This window comes from Muscardinus avellanarius (genome assembly GCF_963383645.1).
Source record: "Muscardinus avellanarius genome assembly, chromosome: 15".
Classification (NCBI taxonomy): domain Eukaryota; kingdom Metazoa; phylum Chordata; class Mammalia; order Rodentia; family Gliridae; genus Muscardinus; species Muscardinus avellanarius.
Window position 1 is genome coordinate 19,272,634 of NC_137801.1, and position 23,186 is coordinate 19,295,819.

At 41.1% G+C, this 23,186-nt stretch overlaps 1 protein-coding gene across 4 annotated transcripts in view; it reads left to right on the forward strand.

Annotated features, from left to right (window-relative positions):
• Positions 1-373: 373 nt before the first annotated feature.
• Positions 374-23,186, forward strand: part of NCOA1 (nuclear receptor coactivator 1) — a gene marked incomplete at both ends in the record, with an annotated part of 97,813 nt that continues 75,000 nt past the window's right edge. For all 4 annotated transcript variants that reach the window (XM_080710966.1, XM_080710964.1, XM_080710965.1 and 1 more), the window contains 3 exons: positions 374-462; positions 8,772-8,938; positions 12,361-12,458. In XM_080710966.1, the coding sequence (XP_080567092.1) occupies positions 374-462; positions 8,772-8,938; positions 12,361-12,458 (354 nt within the window). The remainder of the gene's footprint in view (positions 463-8,771; positions 8,939-12,360; positions 12,459-23,186) is intronic.

Here is a 23,186-nt window from a genome sequence, read left to right on the forward strand (position 1 = left end):
TGGTGCCTCTGTGTGTGGTACTGGGATTGAACCCAGAGGTGTTTCACTGTTGAGTTACGCCCCAGCCCTATTTTTTATTCTGAAACAGGGTCTCACTAAGTTATTGCACATTGGCCTCTAAACTGCAGTCCTCCTGTTTCAGCCTCCCAAGCACTGAAACTACAGGCACGTACCACTGCACCAAGTGAGCCTTGTGATTTTGTATAGATACTGGTATCTTTTTTTTTTTTATGGTTGTCATATATTCATTAGGAGACAGCCACATTTAGAAATTTTGGCTATGTTTAAAACCACAGGGGTCTTCCCCCTCCAATCGATCATATGGTAGTTTTCTCACCTTCACCTTTTCTTTTTAGGTGTGAAGTTTTTCAACATGAGTGGCCTCGGGGACAGTTCATCCGACCCTGCTAACCCAGACTCCCATAAGAGAAAGGGCTCGCCGTGTGACACGCTGGCGTCCAGGTAGGCGTGCTCTTCTGAGTCTCTTTTGGCCTCTGTGATCTTCACTGCCACCTCGAGCTTCTGTTTCATCTGCTCTAATTAATCAGTGGCCTTCCCTGAGCCCTGCACACGTACTGTGCTCCCTTCCCTGAGCCCTGCACACGTACTGTGCTCCCTTCCCTGGGCCCTGCACACATACTGTGCTCCCTTCCCTGAGCCCTGCACACGTACTGTGCTCCCTTCCCTGGGCCCTGCACACATACTGTGCTCCCTTCCCTGAGCCCTGCACACGTACTGTGCTCCCTTCCCTGAGCCCTGCACACATACTGTGCTCCCTTCCCTGAGCCCTGCACACGTACTGTGCTCCCTTCCTTCCCCTGGGCCTTTGCACGTGTTTCTCAGGGCACTGTGCTTCCTCTTGATTTCCTATAGTCAACACTTCCGCCACAAAGGGAGCCTTCTCGTCCTTCCGCACTATGAGATCAGCTCCTCCTCATTCGTGTGCCATCTATCTTATGGGGTTTTCACGGCTAGATCCATAGTTGCAGGGTGTTACTAGTTTATGTGGCTGTTTCCTGAATTCCTGGCTTTTCTCCTAGACTCTGAGCTGCTATTTGGGAGAGCTCTTGATATGTGCTTGCCCACCACTCGACCACTTGTTCAGAGCACAATGGGTGGCTTAGCTAGGAAAGCACAGCAAACATCTGCAGATGAACCTTGCATTGCTGTCTTGGGAACTAAGAAATATAATACGAGGAACTTAAAAAATTGTTGTGAAGTTAAGTATTTGGTATGTTGAAAGGACGACAACACCTTAAAAAGGCTAAAAGAAACCCACTGCTAAGGAGACCCACACAATGCCAGATAAAGAAGGCACCTCTGTTGGATTCAAAGAGCAGTTTCCCACCCCAGAAAAGAAGACCATTTGTCTTCTGAGGCCTAGAGCAAACCTTCTCGCTCTCCACGCTCTTGATGTCTTGTTGTGGGGCTGTCCTGTGTAGGAGGCCGTTTAGTAACATCCCTGTGTCTGCACACAAAACATCAAGACCAGCTTAGATGTCAGGACCCAGAACGTCTCCAGGCACTGCCAGCGGCCTCTGAGGGCAGGGGAGTTAGAGCCAGCCCAGGGTGGTAGTCAGTGACCCAGAGGAGAGCTCCAGAGACACTTCTGTCCTGGCTACATGCTTCTTTCTCATGGAAGAGAAAATAAGGGGTTTATACAAGAACTTTAGGGCTCGAGGCTAGAAAAAGAAAAGCGACCATTTCTCTGAAGCAGCTCAAGCAGCTGTAATAGAGACAGTAACCCAGGTACTCAGTCTCAAGTAAGTGTCCAAGCTCAGATGAAGGCTGATAGTCCAGATGTGTGTTATCTAAGTTACTGCTGTAACTTTTTTATAAAGTTGGTCCTCAGCTAGGCATGGTGGCACACTGCTGTAATTCCAGTACCTGGGAGGAGTCTCAGACAGGAGAATTAACAAGTTTGAGGCCATCCTCAGGAATTTAGCAAAACGTTTCAAAATAAAAAATAAAACATTGGGCTGTGAGTATAGTTCAGTAGTAGCAAATCCCTGGGTTTGATTTCCAGTACTATCACACACACACACACACACACACACACACACACACACACACACACACACTATAAAGTTATTCGTAAAGAAAACTTAATAATTAAATAAACTACTATTGTCTTTCACATTTAATTTTTTAATTTGAGGAAATTGTTAAATGTATAGAATGGAGACTATGGAACTGTATTTTTACCACATGTAATTGATAACATTTTGTCATAGATTTTGCTAATATTTTATCATATTTGTAAATCTTATTTAAACCAAAGTAATAAAATACTAGCAGTTTTATCGATTTGTCTATAATTAAATCCTTCAATCTGTTTTAATAATATATACATATAGGTATCTGTGAGTAATATGTTTACTAAATATACATAAATTATACTATATATACTTTTTTTTTTTTGTGGTACTGGGGTTCCTGGAAGCCCTTCTACCTCTGGGCTACATTCCCAGACCTTTTATGTATACATTTTTATTTGGAAACAGGGTCTCTTAAGCCAGCGTGGGTGGCTTCAAACCTGCGCGATCCTCCTGTCTCTGCCTCCCAAGCACAGGGATTACAAGCGTGGCTACCACGCCTGGTGTACTATATATACTTTTTATATAATATACTTTTTGATAGACTTTATCACATGTAGGAATGGTATTGGCTTTTCTGTTGCTTTTTTTTTTTTTTTTTTTTTGGAACTGGAGGTGGAACCCAGAGGCTTCCTACCTCCGGGATATACTCCCAGCCCTATTTTATATTTTATTTGGAACAGGGTCTCACTAAGTTGCTGAGAGCCTCACTAAGTAGCTGAGGCTGGCTGGCTTCGAACCTGTGCGATCCTCCTGTCTCAGCCTCCAAGCGCTGGGATTACAAGCATGCACCACCATAGCTGGCTTTCTGTTGCATATTCTGATTGGTAGTTGTTAATGTAGATAAATACTAATGATTTGTGGAAATTGATCTCATGTTCCTCTATTGTACTAAACTTTCTTTTATTTTTATTTATTATTATTATTATTATTTTTGGTGCTGAGGATTAAGCCCAAGGGTGTTCTACCTCCAAGCTACACCTCAGCCCTATTTTATTTTTTCTTTGGGTACAGTGTCTGGCCAGGTTGCTGAGGTCCTCACTAAGTTGCTGAGGTTGACTTTGAACCTGCGTTTCTCCCATCTCAGTATTGGGATTACAGAAGTGCACCACCATACCCTGCTTCTTTTATTTGTTTTAGTGGTTTGTTTGTAGATTTCGTTTGATTTTTTGCATATGTGATAACATTGTTAAAATATCAAAATTTTAGATATTCTTTTTCTCTTCTTTGGTGTCTTTGAGATAATCATCTCCATATGTTTGCTTTAAAAATATTTGAAAGCTGCTGGGCGTGGAGGCGCACACTTGTAATCCCAATGCTTGGGAGGCTGAGACAGGAGGATCGCATAGGTTTGAAGCCAGCCTCAGCTACTTAATGAGGCTCTCAGCAATTTAGTGAGACCCTGTTTCCAAATAAAATATAAAATAGGTCTGGGAGTATAGTCCGGAGGTAGAAAGCCTCTGAGTTCCACCCCAGTACCACCACCACCACCACCACCACCACCACCACCACCACCACCACTACACACACACACACACACACACACACACACACACACACACACACACAGTAATAATTAATTAATTAATACAAAAATAAAAATAAAAATATTTGAAAGCACCATCTCCTTCAGGCTTATATGTATGGGTTTCAGTTTTAATAAAGCAGTGTCTTTGATGTGATAAACCAAGAAAATATTATTGTGAATCCGATTGAGTTTGTGCACCAATACCACCTTGCAGTGTTTCCTTTGGGTTTAAATTATGTGCCGTCTACCCAAACAGAATGTGAACTCATTAATCATAAAGAGCATCTGCTAGACCTCAGGGTGCTGCCAGCCGGGTGCATGGGCCCTGGACAGGAGCGTTTCTTGGTTGCTGTTTGTTGGGCGAGACGTCATGCTTCTCTCTCCAGTTACCCCTTGTCCATTCCTTAATTGTCTGGGAGAACAGGGATTAAAATGCCAATCTTAAAGTGGTGGCGGCTGTGCTGTATGCTTGGTTAACATTTCCATTCTACTCCACAAGTGCTTATTAAATGTGGACTGTTCAGCCAGCACCATCTGTGTGATGTTGTAAGGCTAGATGTGTAGTGTGAGGCATTTTCTGTCTTCAAAAAACTTAGAGATGCGCTCCTGCCACTCATTCTTCTTAAACCCTTTTGTGTGTCCCACTGTTGTGGAAGTAAACACTTGTCATTAAAGTGGTAACAGAGAGCACATATGGAACTGAGTGTATGCCAAGAACACTGCAAAGCAGTTTATATGTATCATCTTTCTTAATCCTCACAAAAACGTAGGAGAGCATTAATGTCATTATCCCAGTTTTACAGAAAAGGCAATCAGAGCAAAGAGGCTAAGTTGCTGCTGACTCGTCCCGGGTTGTATGGTCAGTCATGGCAGAAACTTTAGTCTGTGCTTTTAGGCACTAATACCACATTCTGCCTCGTGGCGTGCAGGGCCTGTGATCTTGCCCAGACCTCATGTCGACTCAGAGATGCTTCTTTGTTTTCTTTCACTTCGCCATACTAATCTACTTATAGGTTCTTAAAATTGATGTTTTCACTTTCACTTCATACCTTTGAAAAAGCTGCTTTTTCTTTCAGGAAACCAACCGCACTCCCTACCACTAAGTTTGTACATCTCATTCTCTAGGTCTTGGTGCCATTTCTGTGTGTTTCTGTAGTATTAGGAGACCATTGTGGTGTCTTATTTACTTTTTAAAATTTTCCCTCTGAATGGGGGGCTATACCCAATTTTCTCCTGGATGCTTACGACATAGTACATAATTACCTGACATATGATATATTTAGGAATAGTTGGTGAGTTAACTGGTAAGTTCATGAAAGAAAGATGCAGTCAGGCCTCTGTGTCTGGGTTCTGCACTTGCAGATTCAACCAACTTAGGATCCAGATACTCAGGAATGCTGGGCGTGTGGCGCAGCTTGTCATCCCAGCATTTGGGAGTTGAGACAGAAGGATAGCAGTTAGCAGACCCTGTTTCAAAATAAAGAATAAAAAGCTGGGTGTGGTGGCGCACGCTTGTAATCCTTGCGCCTGGGAGGCAGAGACAGGAGCATCCCACAGGTTCAAGGCCAGCCACGCTGGCTTAAGAGACCCTGTTTCCAAAAATTAAAAAAAAGCATAAAATAGGTCTGAGAGTGTAGCTCAGAGGTAGAATGCCCGTGTTCCATCCCCAGTATGGCAAAAAACAAACAAACAAAAAAAAAAAACAACCTTAGGCAAAAGAAAACTGCCTCTGTACTGAACATATACTGACTGTTATTCCTAAAATACAGCACAACTATTTACACATCATTTATACTGTATCAAGTATTTTCAGGAATCTAGAGTTGATTTGAGGTTGAGGGAAGGATTTCCGTACATAAATGATTCATTGTTTTATATAAAGGGCTTTTAAAAATTTTTTAAATTTTTTTATTTTTATGTGGATCATATTGAAAATGGCATACGTCCGGACTGTGCTTGGTACCCCCCTGCCCCTTCCCCTCCCAACAGTGAGTGTCCAGGTTGACCGTGCATACATTCACACTTTTACACATATCCAGATGTAGCTCCTCCATTAATCAACCTCAGCCTTCTTCCTCTCCTGTCCTTCATTCTAGCTTTGCTGAGGTTTCCTTCCATTATCTGGAGTCCCTCTGGTATTCCTAATGTTTCCTAGTATGGGCATATTAGAGAAAACATGTCTCTCTAAAGGGCTTTTGAGCATCCCTTTTTTTATTTTGGGTATCCATGGGGGTCCCAGACCAATCACCTATGGATTTGAGGGATAGCTGTACTCACATGAGAAGCTAGCTCAGAACAGCACTGACCACCATGCCTGCATATAAATGGTAATAAAGGCGTCAGCAAATGGGAAAATGCCATTACCCCAGTGTCATGAAGGAAGCTTTCCTTTCCATTGGGTAGACCGTGTTGTCTCTTCCACCTCTCCTTCAGCTTTGGCTTTGAGCACGCTGCCTCTCATTTTCTTACTTGCTTCTGGCTACTTCGTTTCATGGTTCTTTTCCCCTCATCTCAATCTCAAGTCATTTTATAGGCACCTCACCGTTTCATTTCTAGTAGCTTCTTAATCCCGCTATCTCCTATCTACAGTGAGACGCTGCTCTTTTCCTTTTACTCTGCGGTGGTTTCAAGCATTTCAGCATTATACAAAACATATTTTGGAGTCCTACCAAGTGAATCTAAATTATTCATGTTGAAATTTAGACCCATAGATTTACACAGATCATACTTCGGCGAATCAACCAAATAAGTCTTGTATCAGTTAGGTTCTCTAAGGTAAAATAACATGTCTTCAAGCACCATCAGGTTGCAGAGCTGAAACCTCATGCATATCAAAGTGTTCTCATCTTATATGCCTTGCCGGGAGACTCATCAGATTCGTCAGACCATCTCGCTACGTGTTCTCACTGTGGAAGTTGTACTTTGTTAGTTTGATAGGGTAAAACTAATTGATGCATCTTTCCTAAGTAAAATGAAAATAATTCTTCAATGGTGAAAGATTTAAACATAAATTAGGCAGAATACATTATTTAGTATAGTTTTAGTTTTTGATTTTATTTTATATGTACCATTTTATTTTATGATTCTTTTTAGCTCTTTTTGTTATTGTATAAATGCTGTTACTTTAAAGTGTTTTTTAAATTAATTCTAAGAAAAATAAATGGTATTTAATTGTTCCAGTTATAAGCTTTTGTCACCTGATATTTCCTTCTTATCACCTCTATTTTCTACCACTTTTCTGTGCAACCAAATGGTTTCGATTGCTGCTTATGAAACAAAAAGCTAGTTGTGACCAATCATTCCTATTATGTTAGTTTGATCATGGAAAATTTCAAAGTAATACTTCACTGTCTTCGTGTGTGTTACATGAAGCAAGTTTTCTGATGACTTATCTAAATAAATTGGGGGTAAAGACTGGAAGACAAAATAAACAGTAAGTTTTCAGTATGATCCATTTGCCTTTTAAAAGAGTTCTAGCCAGGCAAGGTGGCATATCCCTATAATCCCAGTACTTAGATGCTGAGAAAGGAGGATTGCAAGTTTAAGGCCAGGCTCAGCATAGCAAGACCTGTTTAAAAAAAAAAAAAAAAAATAGCCAGGTGTGGTGGCGCACGCTTGTAATCCCCGCGCTTGGGAGGCAGAGACAGGAGGATCGCGCAGGTTCGAAGCCAGCCGCGCGCGCTGGCTTAGGAGACCCAGTTTCCAAATAAAAAAGTATAAATAGGTCTGGGAGTGTAGCCCGGAGGTAGAAGGGCTTCCAGGAACCCCAGTACCACAAAAAAAAATAAATAAATAAAATAAAGCCGGGCGTGGTGGCGCAGGCTTGTAATCCCAGCACTCGGAAAGCTGAGACCAGAGCTTTGTGGTTAATAGACAGCCTCAGCTACTTAGTGAGGCCCTCTGCAACTTAGTGAGACCCTGTTTCAAAATATAGAATAAAAAATAGGGCAGGGGGTGTAGCTTGGAGGTCGAATGCCCCTGGGTTCCATCCCCAGACATGCAAAAAAAAAATAATAATAATAATAATAGGGTTCAATCCCCAGTACCACAGAAAGAAAAAGAGAAAGAAGGAAAGAAAGAAAGAAAGGATTCTAGCTATCTTTAGGACAATGCTATATACCAGACATTGTTCTTTGCACCTTTGTCTTTATTGTTATTGTTTTAATTTTTTTTCTGAACAGACAGTTTTTTGTTTTCGATGCAGACCAACTAATGGTCTAATCAGAATAAGAATTGAGTATTTATTCAGTTTCTAACTATAACTCATTTGAGCTCTGGCATAGTCTACCCTGCTTAATTTCGAACCACAAAGTTATTTGAAAATTCCGATTTTTGTATTTCAAGGAGTTATTTAGAATGTAAAATAGTTCCAAGCGCAACTAGGAAATTTGCTTTCTGGTTTCTTTTAACATCTAGTAATCATTTGGTATTTGAAAATATCCACGGTACATGCGTCACTGGGAAGTGTATCTCTTACAACAGCCATTCACTTGATGTTTTTAGCCAGAATTGTTTTCTGCACTTTGGTATTTTTAGTGTCTGCTTTTTAGATGTAACTTTTTTTGATGAGGAGGTACTGCTACTGATTGAACCCAGGGCATTCCACTACCCCTAGCCCTATTTTATTTTTTATTTGGAAACAAGGTCTCACTAAATTGATGCGAACCTCACTGAATTGCTGAGGCTGGTTTTGAACTTGCTATCCTCCTGTCTCAGCCTCCCAAGTACTGGGATTACAGCCACATGCCACCCCGCCTGGCATAGATGTGAATTTAAATTGGTTTCTAAAGCTGGGCATGGTGGTACACCCTTGTAATCCCAGCATTTGGGCAGCTGAGACAGGAGGATCGTTGTTCTTGGAGAGCTTCAGCTACTTAGTGAGGCCCTCTGCAATTCAATGAGACCCTATTTCAAAATAAAGGATAAAAAATAGGGATGGTAGTGTTGCTCAGAGGTAGAATGCTCCTGGGTTCCATCCCCAGTACTGCAAAAATAAATAAAATAAATTGCTTTCTAAGTATGATTTTATAGGCGAAAAAGGTACATATATAAAGTATTTCTTTAAATGTATAAACATCAAATACTTGATCAACAAAGGAAATAATGTGATACAAATGTATACTAACTAGATTTTCTTTGCATTACAGCACTGAGAAGAGGCGCAGGGAGCAAGAAAATAAATATTTAGAAGAACTAGCTGAGTTACTGTCTGCCAACATCAGTGACATTGACAGCTTGAGTGTAAAACCAGACAAATGCAAGATTCTGAAGAAGACAGTGGATCAGATACAGTTAATGAAGAGAATGGAACAAGGTAAAAAAAAGACCACAGTTCTGTTCTTTGTTTTTAAGAATTTATAATATGTGATTCCATTCTTTTATTAAGAAATAGCACTGCTCTCCATAATCTTATTAAAGAAATGTCTGTCCTAAAATGCTACTTATTTTACTAAGTGAGTATGAGAACTTTTTTATTATTAAAACAAAATGGCTAAGTCAATTTGAAAACTAGTTGCGGGGGTAGCTATGGGACCCAGTGTCGGAGGGGATTGAGACAGAAGACACCACAGTCAGGTGGGACCCGAGCCCTGCGTGGAGTGGAAGAGCAGGGACCCCGAGAAGGGCAGATCTGTCTTCTGCCTGAGGCAGCTCCACTCCACCTGGGCTCTGGCCAGGGCAAACAGTCTCCTCTGAAAAGACCCTGATTTATTTCTGAGGTTCACATTTACTCATACTTCCCGGGAACCCTGCACCCCGCTCCCTGGGCTGCCTCCCAGAAGCAGAGGCAAGCACTTGGAAGGAGCACCCCCATACGCTGGCGCCGCGGAGCACCACACAGCAGCGGCCCGAGTGTGATTTTACCAAAGCTTTATAAGTATTTGAGTGAAAATAGTCAACGAAAGGCGCAAGCACAAACAACAAACAGGAGGAGTAGACACAGGAGCTTCAGAGCGTCGCAACAGTAAGAAAGGCCATCGGTGAATATATTTGCAGCGAGGAAAGTTTTATGGGTAAAAGATTTTAGAAGCCGAAAAACAGAGCGTCACGTGGCAGCCGATGTAGCAAAGAGGAGAAAGCACACTAGAGGCGCAGACGCCAGCAAGCCTGGCCAGACGCCCTGCGCCGAAGACGTTGGGGTTTCTCTGGGTAAACCGAGCAGGCCAAGGGGAAAGACACTTCGAGATGGCCCTCAAATGAAAAAGCAGCTCCTCCCTTTGCCCCTGCTCCTCACGGTTGCCAGCCAACATTTTAGTAACTCCTTCTTTCATATGAACAAAACTTCAGATATTGTAGAGAAACGCCTGTAATATAAAAGAAAACTGAGCAAGAAAACAGAAAAATAAAAGAACTCAGGAAGCAGAAGCAATGCAGAGAGGAGAAAAAAACTTAAAACATTGTCTCAGAGATGTGGGGAATACTCATTCATGCAAAAAAATCAGTTTTTAGAACTTAAAAACAGGGCGCCTTGAACAATCTTTACCTCTTCACCACCTTCCTGCGCACCCTGCGCACTCTTCCAGCGTACTCTACCCGGGGTTTAGACTCACCGTCCCGATCCGAGAGGTTCTTCCCTAGATAGCGCACGGCTACTCACTCACCCATTTTATGCTTTTGCTCAGGTATGTCTTCTTCGTGAAATTGTTCCTGACTACTCTATTTAAAGGTTTTAAGGGAAAATCCACTCAGTTTTCCATACCTTTCTTTACTTATTTTCCCCACAGTAGATTTTCATCTGACCTGTAAGATAATTTAAAGAAATCAGCCGGGCGTGGTGGCGCACGCTTGTAATCCCCGCGCTTGGGAGGCTGAGACAGGAGGATCGCACAGGTTCGAAGCCAGTCTCAGCTACTTAATGAGGCTCTCAGCAACTTAGTGAGACCCTGTTTCCAAATAAAAATATAAAAATAGGTCTGGGAGTGTAGCCTGGAGGTAGAAAGCCCCTGGGTTCCACCCCCAGTACCACCAAAAAAACAAACAAACAAACAAAAAGAAATCCCTTAGGGCCAGACATGATGGCACATGACTGTAATCCCAGTACTTGGGAGGTGAGATGGAAGGATTGAGTTCCATACCAGCCTCAGCAGTTTAGGGAGACTCTCCGCAATCTAGCATGACTCTGTTTCAAAATTAAAAAGAAATAAAAAAGGGGTCAGGGTGTAGCTCAAAGGTAGAATGCCCCTGGGTTCAATCCTCAGTACTTTCCATAATCAAAAAAATCCCTTAGTAAAATAAACATAAGGAATGAAAAATAAAAGATAAGAAAGTTATAGGATTAGCTCATGAAGTATAAGATATGATTAGTGCTAGGAAGAAAGAACAAACTAGAGAGAGTAGAATAAATGATGATGATGGATAATACAAAAACATTCTCTCTGAGAACTAGAAGAATATAAGTTTCTAGATTGAAAAATGGTGTGCTCAGCATAGTTAATGAAAAAAACTCACATTGCCACACAATTTAGTGATATTTTAAAATACCAGGTGAGAAAAAACGAGAGAAATAAAAAAAATAGGTCTTAAACACACTAGATTGCTTTTGGAATGGGTCTGAGTAACACTGAAACTAGACTTCTAGACTGAGATTTTTGTCTTCATCCAAATGAAGTGATAAATGAAAAATAGGTATCTTTGAAACATTCAGAGTCTCAAAAATGTTATCCCTCAAAAACATTTTTGGGCATCTCTATCAAAGCCTAGTTAGTAAAAGAAGAAACAAAGGTCTAAGATCTTAACCCAAGGAAATTATGGTATCTTAACACAAAAGGTAAACAAAAGGAGACCAGGATTATAATTGTGCAGCACCCTAAAAAATAGCAAGTGAACAGAGGACTCTAGGAGGAATATCTCCAGAAGAAAAGAGGAGGAGGGGTCAGGAGAGTAGCTAGTAGCTGACCAAATTAAGAGGTTCGTCAAGCCCAGGAGGAGGAGAGCGTAGGAATGAGTTAAACTATACAGAAAATTTGAAACTACATACCACACACAAAAAATGTAAATGATAGCACACAACTTATGAAGTGTATTTATGTAGTCATAGTAACAGTGATACTGTTGATTGCTATGAAAATTGTTTTAACTACATATATTGGTAGGATGCGAGGAGGGGAAACGAGTGTGTATCAGGTTGGTGTAAATTAAATCCTTACCATTCGTTACTGTGTGTCAACAGAGTATGTTTACCAAGGACACAGACATGAATGAGTGTAGCAAACAGACATTTATTGAGAAGTATGAGTACATTTATTAGAATATCAGCTCAGCTACTGTGCAAGACACCCAAAATACAGTGGCTTCAACAAGATATCTGGTCACGTGTCAGGGATTCCGATTCCATCCATCTCTTTTGCTCCACCATTCCTAGGACATTGCCATTAACCATGTGGTCAGCTCAGCTCTTCTGTCCATGTCTCAGCTGATTAGAAACAAAAAGTAAGGAAGTCTCGTCTTCTTCCTTTTATAGACAAGACCCAGAAATTGCACATAGCTTCTTTTCACATACTTTTGGCATAAAATTAGTCATATAACTATCCCTATCTTGGGTTTTCTCTAAAATTTAAATGTTTTGCTTTTCACATATAGTCATTTAATCTACATGAACTTGATGGTTTTTATCTTTTAGAATTTGCTTAAAAAAAACAAAAACTTTTCTTAGTGACATAAATATGTATCCTCATAAACTTGCCTTTGTGGAGATGAGCTGTTTTTGGAGGTGTGACTCTTAAGTTTTTTTTATTTCAGAGAAATCAACAACTGATGACGATGTACAGAAATCAGATATCTCATCAAGTAGTCAAGGAGTGATAGAAAAGGAATCTTTGGGACCTCTTCTGTTGGAGGTAAGATTTTAGCTGACCCAGAAATTGAAATTTTTGTTTTTGCCAATTGTTTTTTTTTTATAATTTTCTCTTACGTTTATATCTAGTTAATGAATTATGAAACATAAGGTTTTTAAGCACTTTTTATACTTACTTTATTATGAAAACTAGTTGACAGTTGCTTCTGTTTCTGAATTAAATATAAGTAATGAACACGAAAACTTTCATAAAGACATTCTAAGTTGTTAGTTGGAAAATGGACACTTACTACATGGCTTTGCCTTTTATTTCTGGAATAGTTAGAATTGGCTAAGGAAAAAGAAATTAGAATTATTTTTTAAGCTAGTGATATCTATATATACTGTCAATTTTTATTTTTGAATGAAAGATAACTCATTTTATCAGGGTAGGTATTGTACAAGAAAGTTTTCTGACTTCTAAGAGAATTACTGTCAGTCTTAGTAAAATGAAGAACATTTAAACTTGAATGACTTTTTAATTACTCTGCAGTTTCCACCCCTGCCTTTCCTATTTAATTTTCACTCTCTGTATTCTCAACAAAAATGTTTTGTTTCCAAGCAGGGTCACCACCTTAAATGCTTTCTCTCGTGCATGAATGTTTAAAACACAAATCTACGTGCACATCTGCACTCATTCCCCACAGTATGCTGTTCTCTCTCTAGGCCACTGTTATACATATTTACAGAAATATATATAAAATAAATTCCCCTTTCTTTGTCTTTTCTGAAGGCCCTCCTTTCTGGTGGTCTTGTTAACAAACTTGCATTGGTCTCTTTGTTTTTTAATTCCTTTATGCATTTTGTCCTATTACCATAACTTCTCTGTCTTTGATATTAACCATACTTCCCTTTATCTCCAGCTAGTATAATTTACAAAATTCAGTTCTTGCCTTTCTAGCCTCAAAAGTGTAAAGCATCATCAGAATTCATCCCGTAGAAGAAGCATCTAAGGAGGTCTGTCTTGCCATTTCTTCTTTTCCTACCCTATTCCTGTACTTTTTTTTTTGGTGGTGGTGCTGGAGATGGAACCCCTCTGCCTTCGGTCTACACTCCCAGATCTATTTTATATTTTATTTGGAAACAGGGTCTCTTAAGCTAGCGAGGCTGGCTTCGAACCTGCGCGATCCTCCTGTCTCCTGTCTCCGCCTCCCAAGACCAGGGATGACAAGCGAGCGCCACCACGCCCGGCTATTCCTGTACTTTTTAACAGATTGCTCTCCGATTAGCATCTTACCTCTCAAAAATCTAAATTCATTATTTTTTCATCCAAGTTATACAAGTGTTTGTTACCGTACGCTGTTGGCTTCAGTGATTTTTATTAGAGGAACAAGTGTACAATTTTGTAGAATTGTAAAATGTAAAAGACATTGACCATTGAAATGGGGATGGAAACTACTTTCTGAGCAAGCACATGCGCATGAGCAGGAGAAACGACACAGTATGTAATAGAAGCGGTTTTGTTTTTTTAATGTTCTTTTCATAACCTATCAGAGTGATTGCATGACACTTGACTACATCTTAGAAAATAGAGTTTAACAAGTATAGTTAAATGTTAATGATAGGCTGGGTGTGGTGGTGCACGCTTGTAATCCCAGCATTTGGGAGGCAGACGTGGAGGATCCTGGTTCACGGACAGCCTCAGCTACTACTTAGTAAGGTCCTTTGCAGCTCAGTTAGACCGTTTCAAACATAAAATGGACTAAAAAGTAGGGCTGGGAGTAGAATGCCCCTGGGTTCCATCCCCAGTAGCACACACACACACACACACACACACACACACACACAAAGTTATAATGGTAGAATCTAGGTGGTGGATGTATAGGTTTTCACTACAAAATTATTTCAGCTTTGCTGTATTTTGAAATTTTTAATAAGTGCTAGAGGAAAATAAGTGGTTAAAAAAGTGCTGTGCCCTCGTTTTTCACTTCCCCCCTCAACTCTGTGCCTCTTTACCACCCACCACCCTAGAGACAGGGTCCTTCCTAGCATTCCTTGCTTATCTCCTTTACTCTGCAGGAAGTTAATGGACTTGTCTTTTCACATCTTCTAGGTATTCTGGGTAATTTGTCTGCCTCCTAGCCCAAGTTTTTAAACTGACCCCGGAACCTCATATCTCCTTTCAATCAATTAAATATTTATAGAATAAATTGCCTACATACAGTGTCCTGTGAGTCACTGAAGATGTATTAGGTGTAGAGGTCCTTGGGATTTCCAGGGTTCCTGTAGGAAAACAGCGATCGTTTGGATCCCAGGCTCCTCACACAGCCCCCAGTAACCACATAGATCAACGGGGAGGGGGCATACTACCAGATCAGATCAGCATAACTGGGAACTACTTTAATTTATAGAAACATTTGTTTATATAACAAATATACTTTCAAGTAAATTGACACTTCCACTCATTACTAACTATAAGATGACAATGTAAGGATTTTTTTTTAGCTGATGTAGTTCTTACCCCCAAAACCATTATAAATTAAAGGAAAACTAACACATTGCACGTGAGTTAAATGTCATTAGATGGATGAACATTTTTAAATATAAAAAGGCACATCAAATTAGGAATTTAAAAACAGAATGGAAATGTACTTAGGTCTTGACCTCAAGGAGTTACTGATATTTTTTATTTATGAGCCATAAATTGGTGAAATAGAGACTTTAAAATAGAAGTTTAAAATACTAAGTTCTGTGTACTTCAAATTTGCTTTTTATCAACAACCTAACTAATATCTTTTCTGGCCCTTATTCCTCCAACCTGTCCCTACCGATCTGAACTTTATGAAGTTTGTCTTATCAAGAGCAGCTAGGCCAGACAGTGGCAGAAGAGCTGTCAGATTTCCCTTTGCATTATTCAGGCTGCAGTCTAGAGCTGTACTGTTCAATGTGGTAGCTACAGGCCACACTTGGATATTTATATGTAGATTAAAAGAGTTTAAAAGTACAGTGCTTCAGTCTCACCTGCCAATTTAAAGTGTTCAGTATCCACACGTGCTTAGTGGATCCTGTATCGGTCATCAGAGGTGTAGAACATTCCCATCGTGGCCAAAAGTTCTTTTTCACAGCACAGTCTACAGGGACTTGCTTAGACAGGTCTGCGCTTCTGAAAAGTGACCCAGTGTCCACTGTAGTAGAAGAAATTCTCACTGTACAGTATTTAGTTCTTTCCTCTTTTTACTTTTGATGTAGAGGTAGGATGAGTTAAAGAGAAAACTTCCTCACAACAAAAAGGAAATGTTACATTAGAGTCTGTGCGTGTGCGTGTGCGTGTGTGTGTGTGTGTGTTGAGTGTGTAGTACTGGGGATGGAACCCAGGGGTATTCTGCCTCCGAGCTACACCTCCAGCCCTGTTTTATCGATGAATAACTACTGTACTCCCATCCCTGGATGATTTCATGACTTGATCTTGGAATTGTTATGAAAATTAAATGATACAGCTAATTTATTAACAGAGGTATTTCCGAGCTCCTTATTTCTTTTCTGTCGTTCCCTGCTGTCTAAATTTCTCTGCCTCCTACTCAAAGCTCTACATTGGCTCTAACACTCCCTGTTTCCCAGTGCCCCCAAGACAGATTCTGTTGTGGTCACAATCCCTCCCCGCGCTCTGCGTGTAATTCAAGCTCCTCCATGCTGCTTTGTGCCATTCCTTACGTGTTTGCGTGGTTTGACACTGTTGACCACTGGCTGCCTCTTCCTTGAAGCATCCCGTGGCCTCGCTGGTGGTACTCTCTTCCTTACCTCTCTGGCTACTCGTCAGCCTCTTTTTCGGATTTTTCCTTTTCTCCTTCCTCTTAATGTTAGTGTCCCCAGGATTCTGACCTTGACTCTTACCCTTCTGTTATTCTATGCACAGTTCCTGGGATATTTTCTCCAAGTCCATATTTGTGTCTGTACAATATATTCACCTATGTGGGTGCTTACATATGTGTGTGTGTGATAGTAATTCTGAGTTCAGACACCAATTTGGACGAAATTATGCAAATATAAAGTTATTGGGAGTGTTTGGAGACAGGATGAAGCCAAAGCATCTCGAGGAGCCTAGATAGCAAAAATGTATGACAGGTCTCCTAGAAAAAGAACCACCCAGAGCCGGGCATGGTGCTGCACGCTCGTAATCCCAGCATTCGGGAGGCTGAGGCAGGAGGATCTCAGTTTGAGGATAGCCTCAGCTACTTACTGTGGCCCTTTCCAACTCAGTGAAACCCTGTTTCAAAATAAAGCATAAAAAATAAGGCTGAGGGTATAGCTCAGAGGTAGAATGCCCCTGGGTTCCATCCACAGTACCACAAAAAGAAAAAGAACCACCCAAGCCCTGCCCTTCTGCTAGAATGAACTCTCCAGCTAGTTTAGGCCTTTTGCGAGTCTCCAGAAGGTTCACATCTAGAGAGGAATTCTCCCAATTGCCTGATTAAGAATCTCGTAGACCTCAGTGAAAGAAGAATTAATTCCCCCAAGGAAATCAGAATATTCTTTGAAAATGGAAAAGATGATTATACTCTAAACTGAATAAACAAGAAGCCCAAACAGTCACTATATGTGTGTGTTAGCTTCTTCATTACTGTGCCAGAGTACCCGACACAGACACCTCAGAAGAGGAAAGATGCACCTGGGCTCGCAGCTTTAGAGGTTCAGTCCATACGGTTAGCCAACTGCAAGGTAGAAACATCATGGTGGCAGGCTGTGATGAGGAAAGCCCTTCAGGGCAGCCAGGAATCAGAGCAAGAGAGGAGGTCCCAAGGCCACGTCCCGGTCACACACTGCCTGTCTTCAGTTACCACTCAGTAAGTGCATTCAAGTGCCTGGCGTAGCCAGGTTATCCTCTGGTGCTCTGACTCCCTTATCTCACCTCTGGCCATCTCTGCATTGGTGACGCTGGCCTTTTCAGGGGTGGGCTGGGCATATGCAGATCCTAACCCTAACTGTGCCTGTAAGTGGCAGAGGTCTGCCTCTAGCCCCGATCTTCCTTCTGACCTTCCCTACCACGACTTCAGGCTGAATTTGCCCGTTTGCATTTTTTACAGTCCTGTCAACTGTAACACTTCTAAGCTAAGCCTAGAATCCTCCTTTACTTTCTGTTTTGAAGTGGGGTGGTAAGAAAAATGAGGAAACTAGGTTTCCCGTTCTCAAGGAAAGGCACTTCCCTCCAGAGTCCCAAAGTCCTTGTGGAGGGGTCGCACCAGATGCTGCTTGTTCTGCCCCGCCCAGCTCCCCTCTGCCCCTGCCCCAGCTCAGGCTCTCACTGCCCTAGAGTGTCACCTAGTGCCTGCCCGGTCTCCTTCCTCTCATCTGCACTCCACACCCATCCCAGAGGACCCTTCTTAGGGAGACCTCCTGCGTAAAAACATTGCCTTCAGGATACAATCCTTTTTTTTTTTTTTTTTTTTTTTTGCTTTTCCTTGAAAGTTTTTTTTTTTCCTTAAGGAAACCACCTTTTTACTGTTAAAATATAACACAAATGACAAATATAGAGGGCTTTTTTAAAATCTGTGAGTCGGTTCCTCTGGTTCTTCTGTCTTCAGTGTCCTTTCCTCCTCTTGTCCACCTGCATTACTCCCCTGTGTCCTCCAGTTTGGGCAGGCATAGTGTCCTCCTTCAGGAAACCTTCCCCAAGGGATGTTTGTCTCTTTCCCTGTGAGAGCCTCTCTCTGTCTTTAACCTTTGAGAATTTCTCGGTTGGACTATGTTGTAACTGTATGTCCTTGTTTTCTTCCCCTCAGAGACTATAAAAGTATTGAGAATTATGCAGGGATTTTTTTTTTTTTTTTCGATACTGGGGATAGAACCCAGGGGCATTCTACCTCTGAACTATACCCCCAGCCCTATTTTTTATTCCTTATTTTGAAACAGGGTTTCAGTTCCAAAGGGCCTCACTAAATAGCTGAGGCTGGCCACAAACCGTGATCCTCCTGTCTCAGCTTCCCAAATGCTGGGATTACAGGCGTGTGCTACAATGCCAGCTGAGAATCATGCATTTTACTCCCAGATCTTTGCACAGTGACTGACTCCTCATTGGTCATCTTATTTAAAGTCAGGGAAGCCTTGGCCAGTTTGAGCCCTGCTGTGAGGTTCCAGGTGGCACTCTGTAAAGGGCCACGTCCTGGGTAGAGGGAGAAGCTCTCAGTTGATGATGATGTACTCGATGGCCAGGCATTTGTTATCATATCTGTGTGTAGCACATCAGAACCACTGTCAGGATGTGGACACGCAGGATGACTCTTCCCTAGGAGCCAAGGAGAAGCTCATTATAGGCCAACATCTGAGGGGAATTTGTAGAACAGGGATAAGTAATTGCAGACTACACTGATCAAACATACTTTTAGCAACTTAGCAAGGCCCTCAGCGACTTAGCAAGACTCTGTTTCAAATAAAAATTAAATAGGGCTGAGGGTACAGCTTGGAAGTAGTATGCCCCTGGGTTCAATCCCAAGAAAAGAAAAGAACAGAAAAGAAGAGAGAGACCTTTGTATGTCCATAAAAGTAGTCTCAAAAAACATTCCCTAAAATGTTGCCAGTCTCATGGGGTAGGATTTTGGTACATTTTCTATGACTCGCTGCATTTTTATATATTAAAATTTTTCACAAGTATATATTTTATATGTAATAAAAACAAAAAATTGAGGAAGATTAATTACATTCATACTGATTCAATTATTATCTGGGAATACATTTTTTTTTTGTGTGTGGTACTAGGGAGGGAATGCAGGGACATTCTACATCTTAACTACACCCCCAGCCCTATTTTTTAATTTTTTATTTTGAAACAGGGTCTCACTGAGTTGGAAAGGACCTCACTAAGTAGTAGCTGAGGCTGTGAACCGCGATCCTCCTGTCTCAGCCTCCCAAATGCTGGGGTTACTAGCATGCATCACCATGCCTGGCTATCAGAGAATATTTTTTTAAAGTTTTTAGATCTAGCCGGGCGTGGTGGCGCACGCTTATAATCCCAGCATTTGGGAGGCTGAGACCAGAGGATCGCAGTTCGCGGACAGCCTCAGCTAGCGAGGCCCTCCGAAACTTAGTGAGATCCTGTTTCAAAATAAAGAATAAGAAATAGGGCAGGGGATGTAGTTCGGAGGTCAAATGCCCCTGGGTTCCATCCTCAGACCCTCCAAAAAAAAAAAAAAATTAGACCTACTTTTAAAAATGTATCTATTTATTTATTTATTTATTTTATTTTTTATTTTTTGGTGGTACTGGGGTTCCTGGAAGCCCTTCTACCTCCGGGCTGCACTCTCAGACCTATTTTTATTTTTTGAAACAGGGTCTCTTAAGTCAGCACGCTGGCTTTGAACCTGAGCGGTCCTCCTGTCTCCGCCTCCCAAGTGTGGGGATTACAAGCGTGCACCACCACGCCCAACTTAAAAATGTCTATTTTAATTATCTCTATTTTCATATAGGCTGTGAGGCAAATACATTTATATTGATCACCTACTAGGAGATTTATAGCTGACATTTTATTTTATTTTTTGGTGGTACTGAGGATGGAACCCACAGACTTTCTACCTCCGGGCTACACTCCCAGACCTACTTTATATTTTATTTGGAAATGGTGTCACTAAGTTGCATAGAGCCTCACTAAGTAGCTGAGGCTGGCTTCAAACCTGTGCAATCCTCCTGTCTCCACCTCCCAAGTACTGGGATTACAAGCGTGCACCACCACGCCCGGCTTCTTTCCATCTTCTTGCAAATGACATGATTTTGTTCTTCTTTATTGCTAATCAGAACTCCACTGTGTGTATTTCCCATAATGGATTGCAAAATTATGGGAAATATTTGTTTTATATTATAATCTTATTCATTCATCCCTTGGTGGATACTTCGGTTGACTCTGTATCTTGGCTATTGTGAATAATACCGCAACGTACATGAGAGTCCTGGTATCTCTTCCAAATACTGATTTCAGTTTTTTTGGATATAGACACAGGGCTGGGATTGATGGATCACCAGTTCTATTTTTGGCTTTTTTTGGGGGGGACCTTTCATTAAGTATCCATCAGCAGATGTGTGGATAAAAAAACATGTGGTATATATTTGCAATCAAATACTATTCAGTCTTGCCGGGCGTGGTGATGCACGCTTGTAATCCCCGAACTTGGGAGGCGGAGACAGAGGATCATGCAGGTTCGAAGCCAAAAAAAAAAAAAAAAATTTATATATATATGTATGTCTGGGAGTGTAGCCTGGAGGTATAAGAGTTTCCAGGAACCCCAGTAACGCCAACAAAAAAATAAAAAATAAATAAAAATACTATTCAGTCTTTATTTATACTTTTATTGGTGCATTATAGTCTCACATCATAATGTAATTCACAGTGATAGTGACATAGATGCACACAGCACTTGGTGGGCTTCCCCCAGCTCCCTCCCCACTCCCCCTTCCCCAAAAGGGGTATTGAGATGAACGTTGGTATTCTCATATGTACACAGTATTAATGGGAGTGATTCCTCAGTGATCCTCTCCCCACCCCCACCCCTTCTCCTAGACCGCCCTGGCTCCAGGGCAGCTTCTCCTCCATTATCTGAAGTCCTTCTGGCATCCTGATGACTCCTAGCTTCAGCATGTGAGAGAAAACATAGGACCCTTTACTTTCCGTGACTGGCTAATCTCACTCGACAAAATGTTCTCTGGGTTCATCTATTTTCCTGAAAATGTCATAATTTGTTCTTTTTTATTGCTCAGTAGAAACCCATTGTATGTATATCCCATATTCAGTCTTATAGAAAAAAGAAAATCTATTTGTGACAACATAGATGAACCTGGAAAACATTATGCTGAGTGAAATAAGTCAGTCACAGAAAGATAAGTCCCACATGAAAGAGAAGTCCCAGTTACTCAAGGGGATTCTAAAGAAGGTAAACTCACAGAGGCAGAGAGCAGAACGGTGATTGCTAGGGGATGGCAAGTCCTGTGTGGGATCGGAGAGCTGTTGGTCAAAGGATCAAAACCTCAGTTAGAGCCGGGCGTGGTGACACACTTGTAATCCCAGCATTCGGAGGCGGGAACCAGAGCATTGGCTCACGAACAGTCTCAGCTACTTAGTGTGGCCCTTCGCAACTCAGTGAGACCCTGTTTCGAAAAAATAAAAAGACTAAAAAATAGGGCCGGGGGTAGCTCCGAGGTAAAATACACCTGGGGTTCCATCCTCAGTACCGCAAAAAAAAAAAAAAAAAAAAATCAGTTAGGGCTGGGGATGTAGTAACTCAGTGCTAGAGCATGTGCTTTGCATATTAAGGCCCTGAGTTCAACCCCTGTCACTACAAAATTAAGGGGGGTATCAGGATCGGGTAGGCAGGAGGACTGTGTTCAGGAGGCCTGCTGTGCATCATTGTGCTGCAGTTAACAATTGTTACAGTTATACACCTGGGAATTACTAAGAGTTATCTGTTGCTTTCATCACAAAGAAAACTAAGATGCAGAGTGATGCATATATTAATTTGATTTAGTCATTCCACAAGGTATACATACTTAAAACAGTAGATACCATAATTTATGTGATTTTTGTGAATTACAAAGTTCATAATAATCTTAGCTGAAAAAGATTTCTCACAAAAATAAGATAGATATAAATGGAAAGTGCATCTTTGGATGCATTTACTAAATCACCATGTTCATTTAAAAATCTTACCTAGCAGTTATGTAGAGGTTTTGATTAGCACCCCATCTTTCTTGATCTTAAAGAATGATTCTTCTAGCCAGGCGTGGTGGCGCACGCTTGTAATCCCCGCGCTTGGGAGGTGGAGACAGGAGGATCAGGCAGGTTCGAAGCCAGCCGCGCGCGGGCTTAAGAGACCCTGTTTCCAAAAGTAGGTCTGGGAGTGTAGCCCAGAGGTAGAAGGGTTTCCAGGAATCCCGGTACCACCAAAAAAAAAAAAAAAGAATGATTAGAATGATTCTTCTAAATGAACACATTGTAAATTTGTAAATTCTAAATGTGATTTTAAATTTCTTAGAAATGAATCATAAAGCCGGGCGTGGTGGCGCACGCTTGTAATCCCCGCGCTTGGGAGGCAGAGACAGGAGGATCGCGCAGGTTCGAAGCCAGCCGCGCTGGCGTAAGAGACCCTGTTTCAAAAATATAAAATAGGTCTGGGAGTGTAGCCCGGAGGAAGAAGGGCTTCCAGGAACCCCAGTACCACCAAAAAAAAAAAAAAAAAAAAAAAGAAATGAATCATAAATCACATTTTCACATTTCTTTTTTAAAGAAGTGAGTTCAAAGTCCTCTGAAAGACTGATGGGAAGATTTTCCAAAAGGTAAAAGATTGTAAGCTTTACAGCTAAGGAAATAAATTTTATAAGCCATCACAGCATTTCAACAATGAAATCATAGCTATATAATAACATTTTCAGACATCCATCTGCACATACTATCTCAATATAGTAAGCCTCTTTTTGAAAAGCAGCTTACTTTTCATTTATTGTTAAAATTTCATGGTAGCCCTGAAAGAAAAATATTGTGTTTATTTTTGAGGAAATATCTGCTAGGTAGCATATTATCATCAACCACTTAGTATAGAAAAGGATGGCAAATTTAGGACATTTGCCTTTTCTAAAAAGCACAATGAATGGCTCATCAGTTTTATTAGATGGGTCTTTTGGGTAAGTGTTTTGCCACAGATAGCAGTAGAATCCTATGTAATGGTCATTTCACATCTTGTTACAAAATTCAGGGAATAGTCTTCTCTTTAAAGATTTTTTTAAATTGCTTATATACATCTGTGGCAAGTAAGCTTCA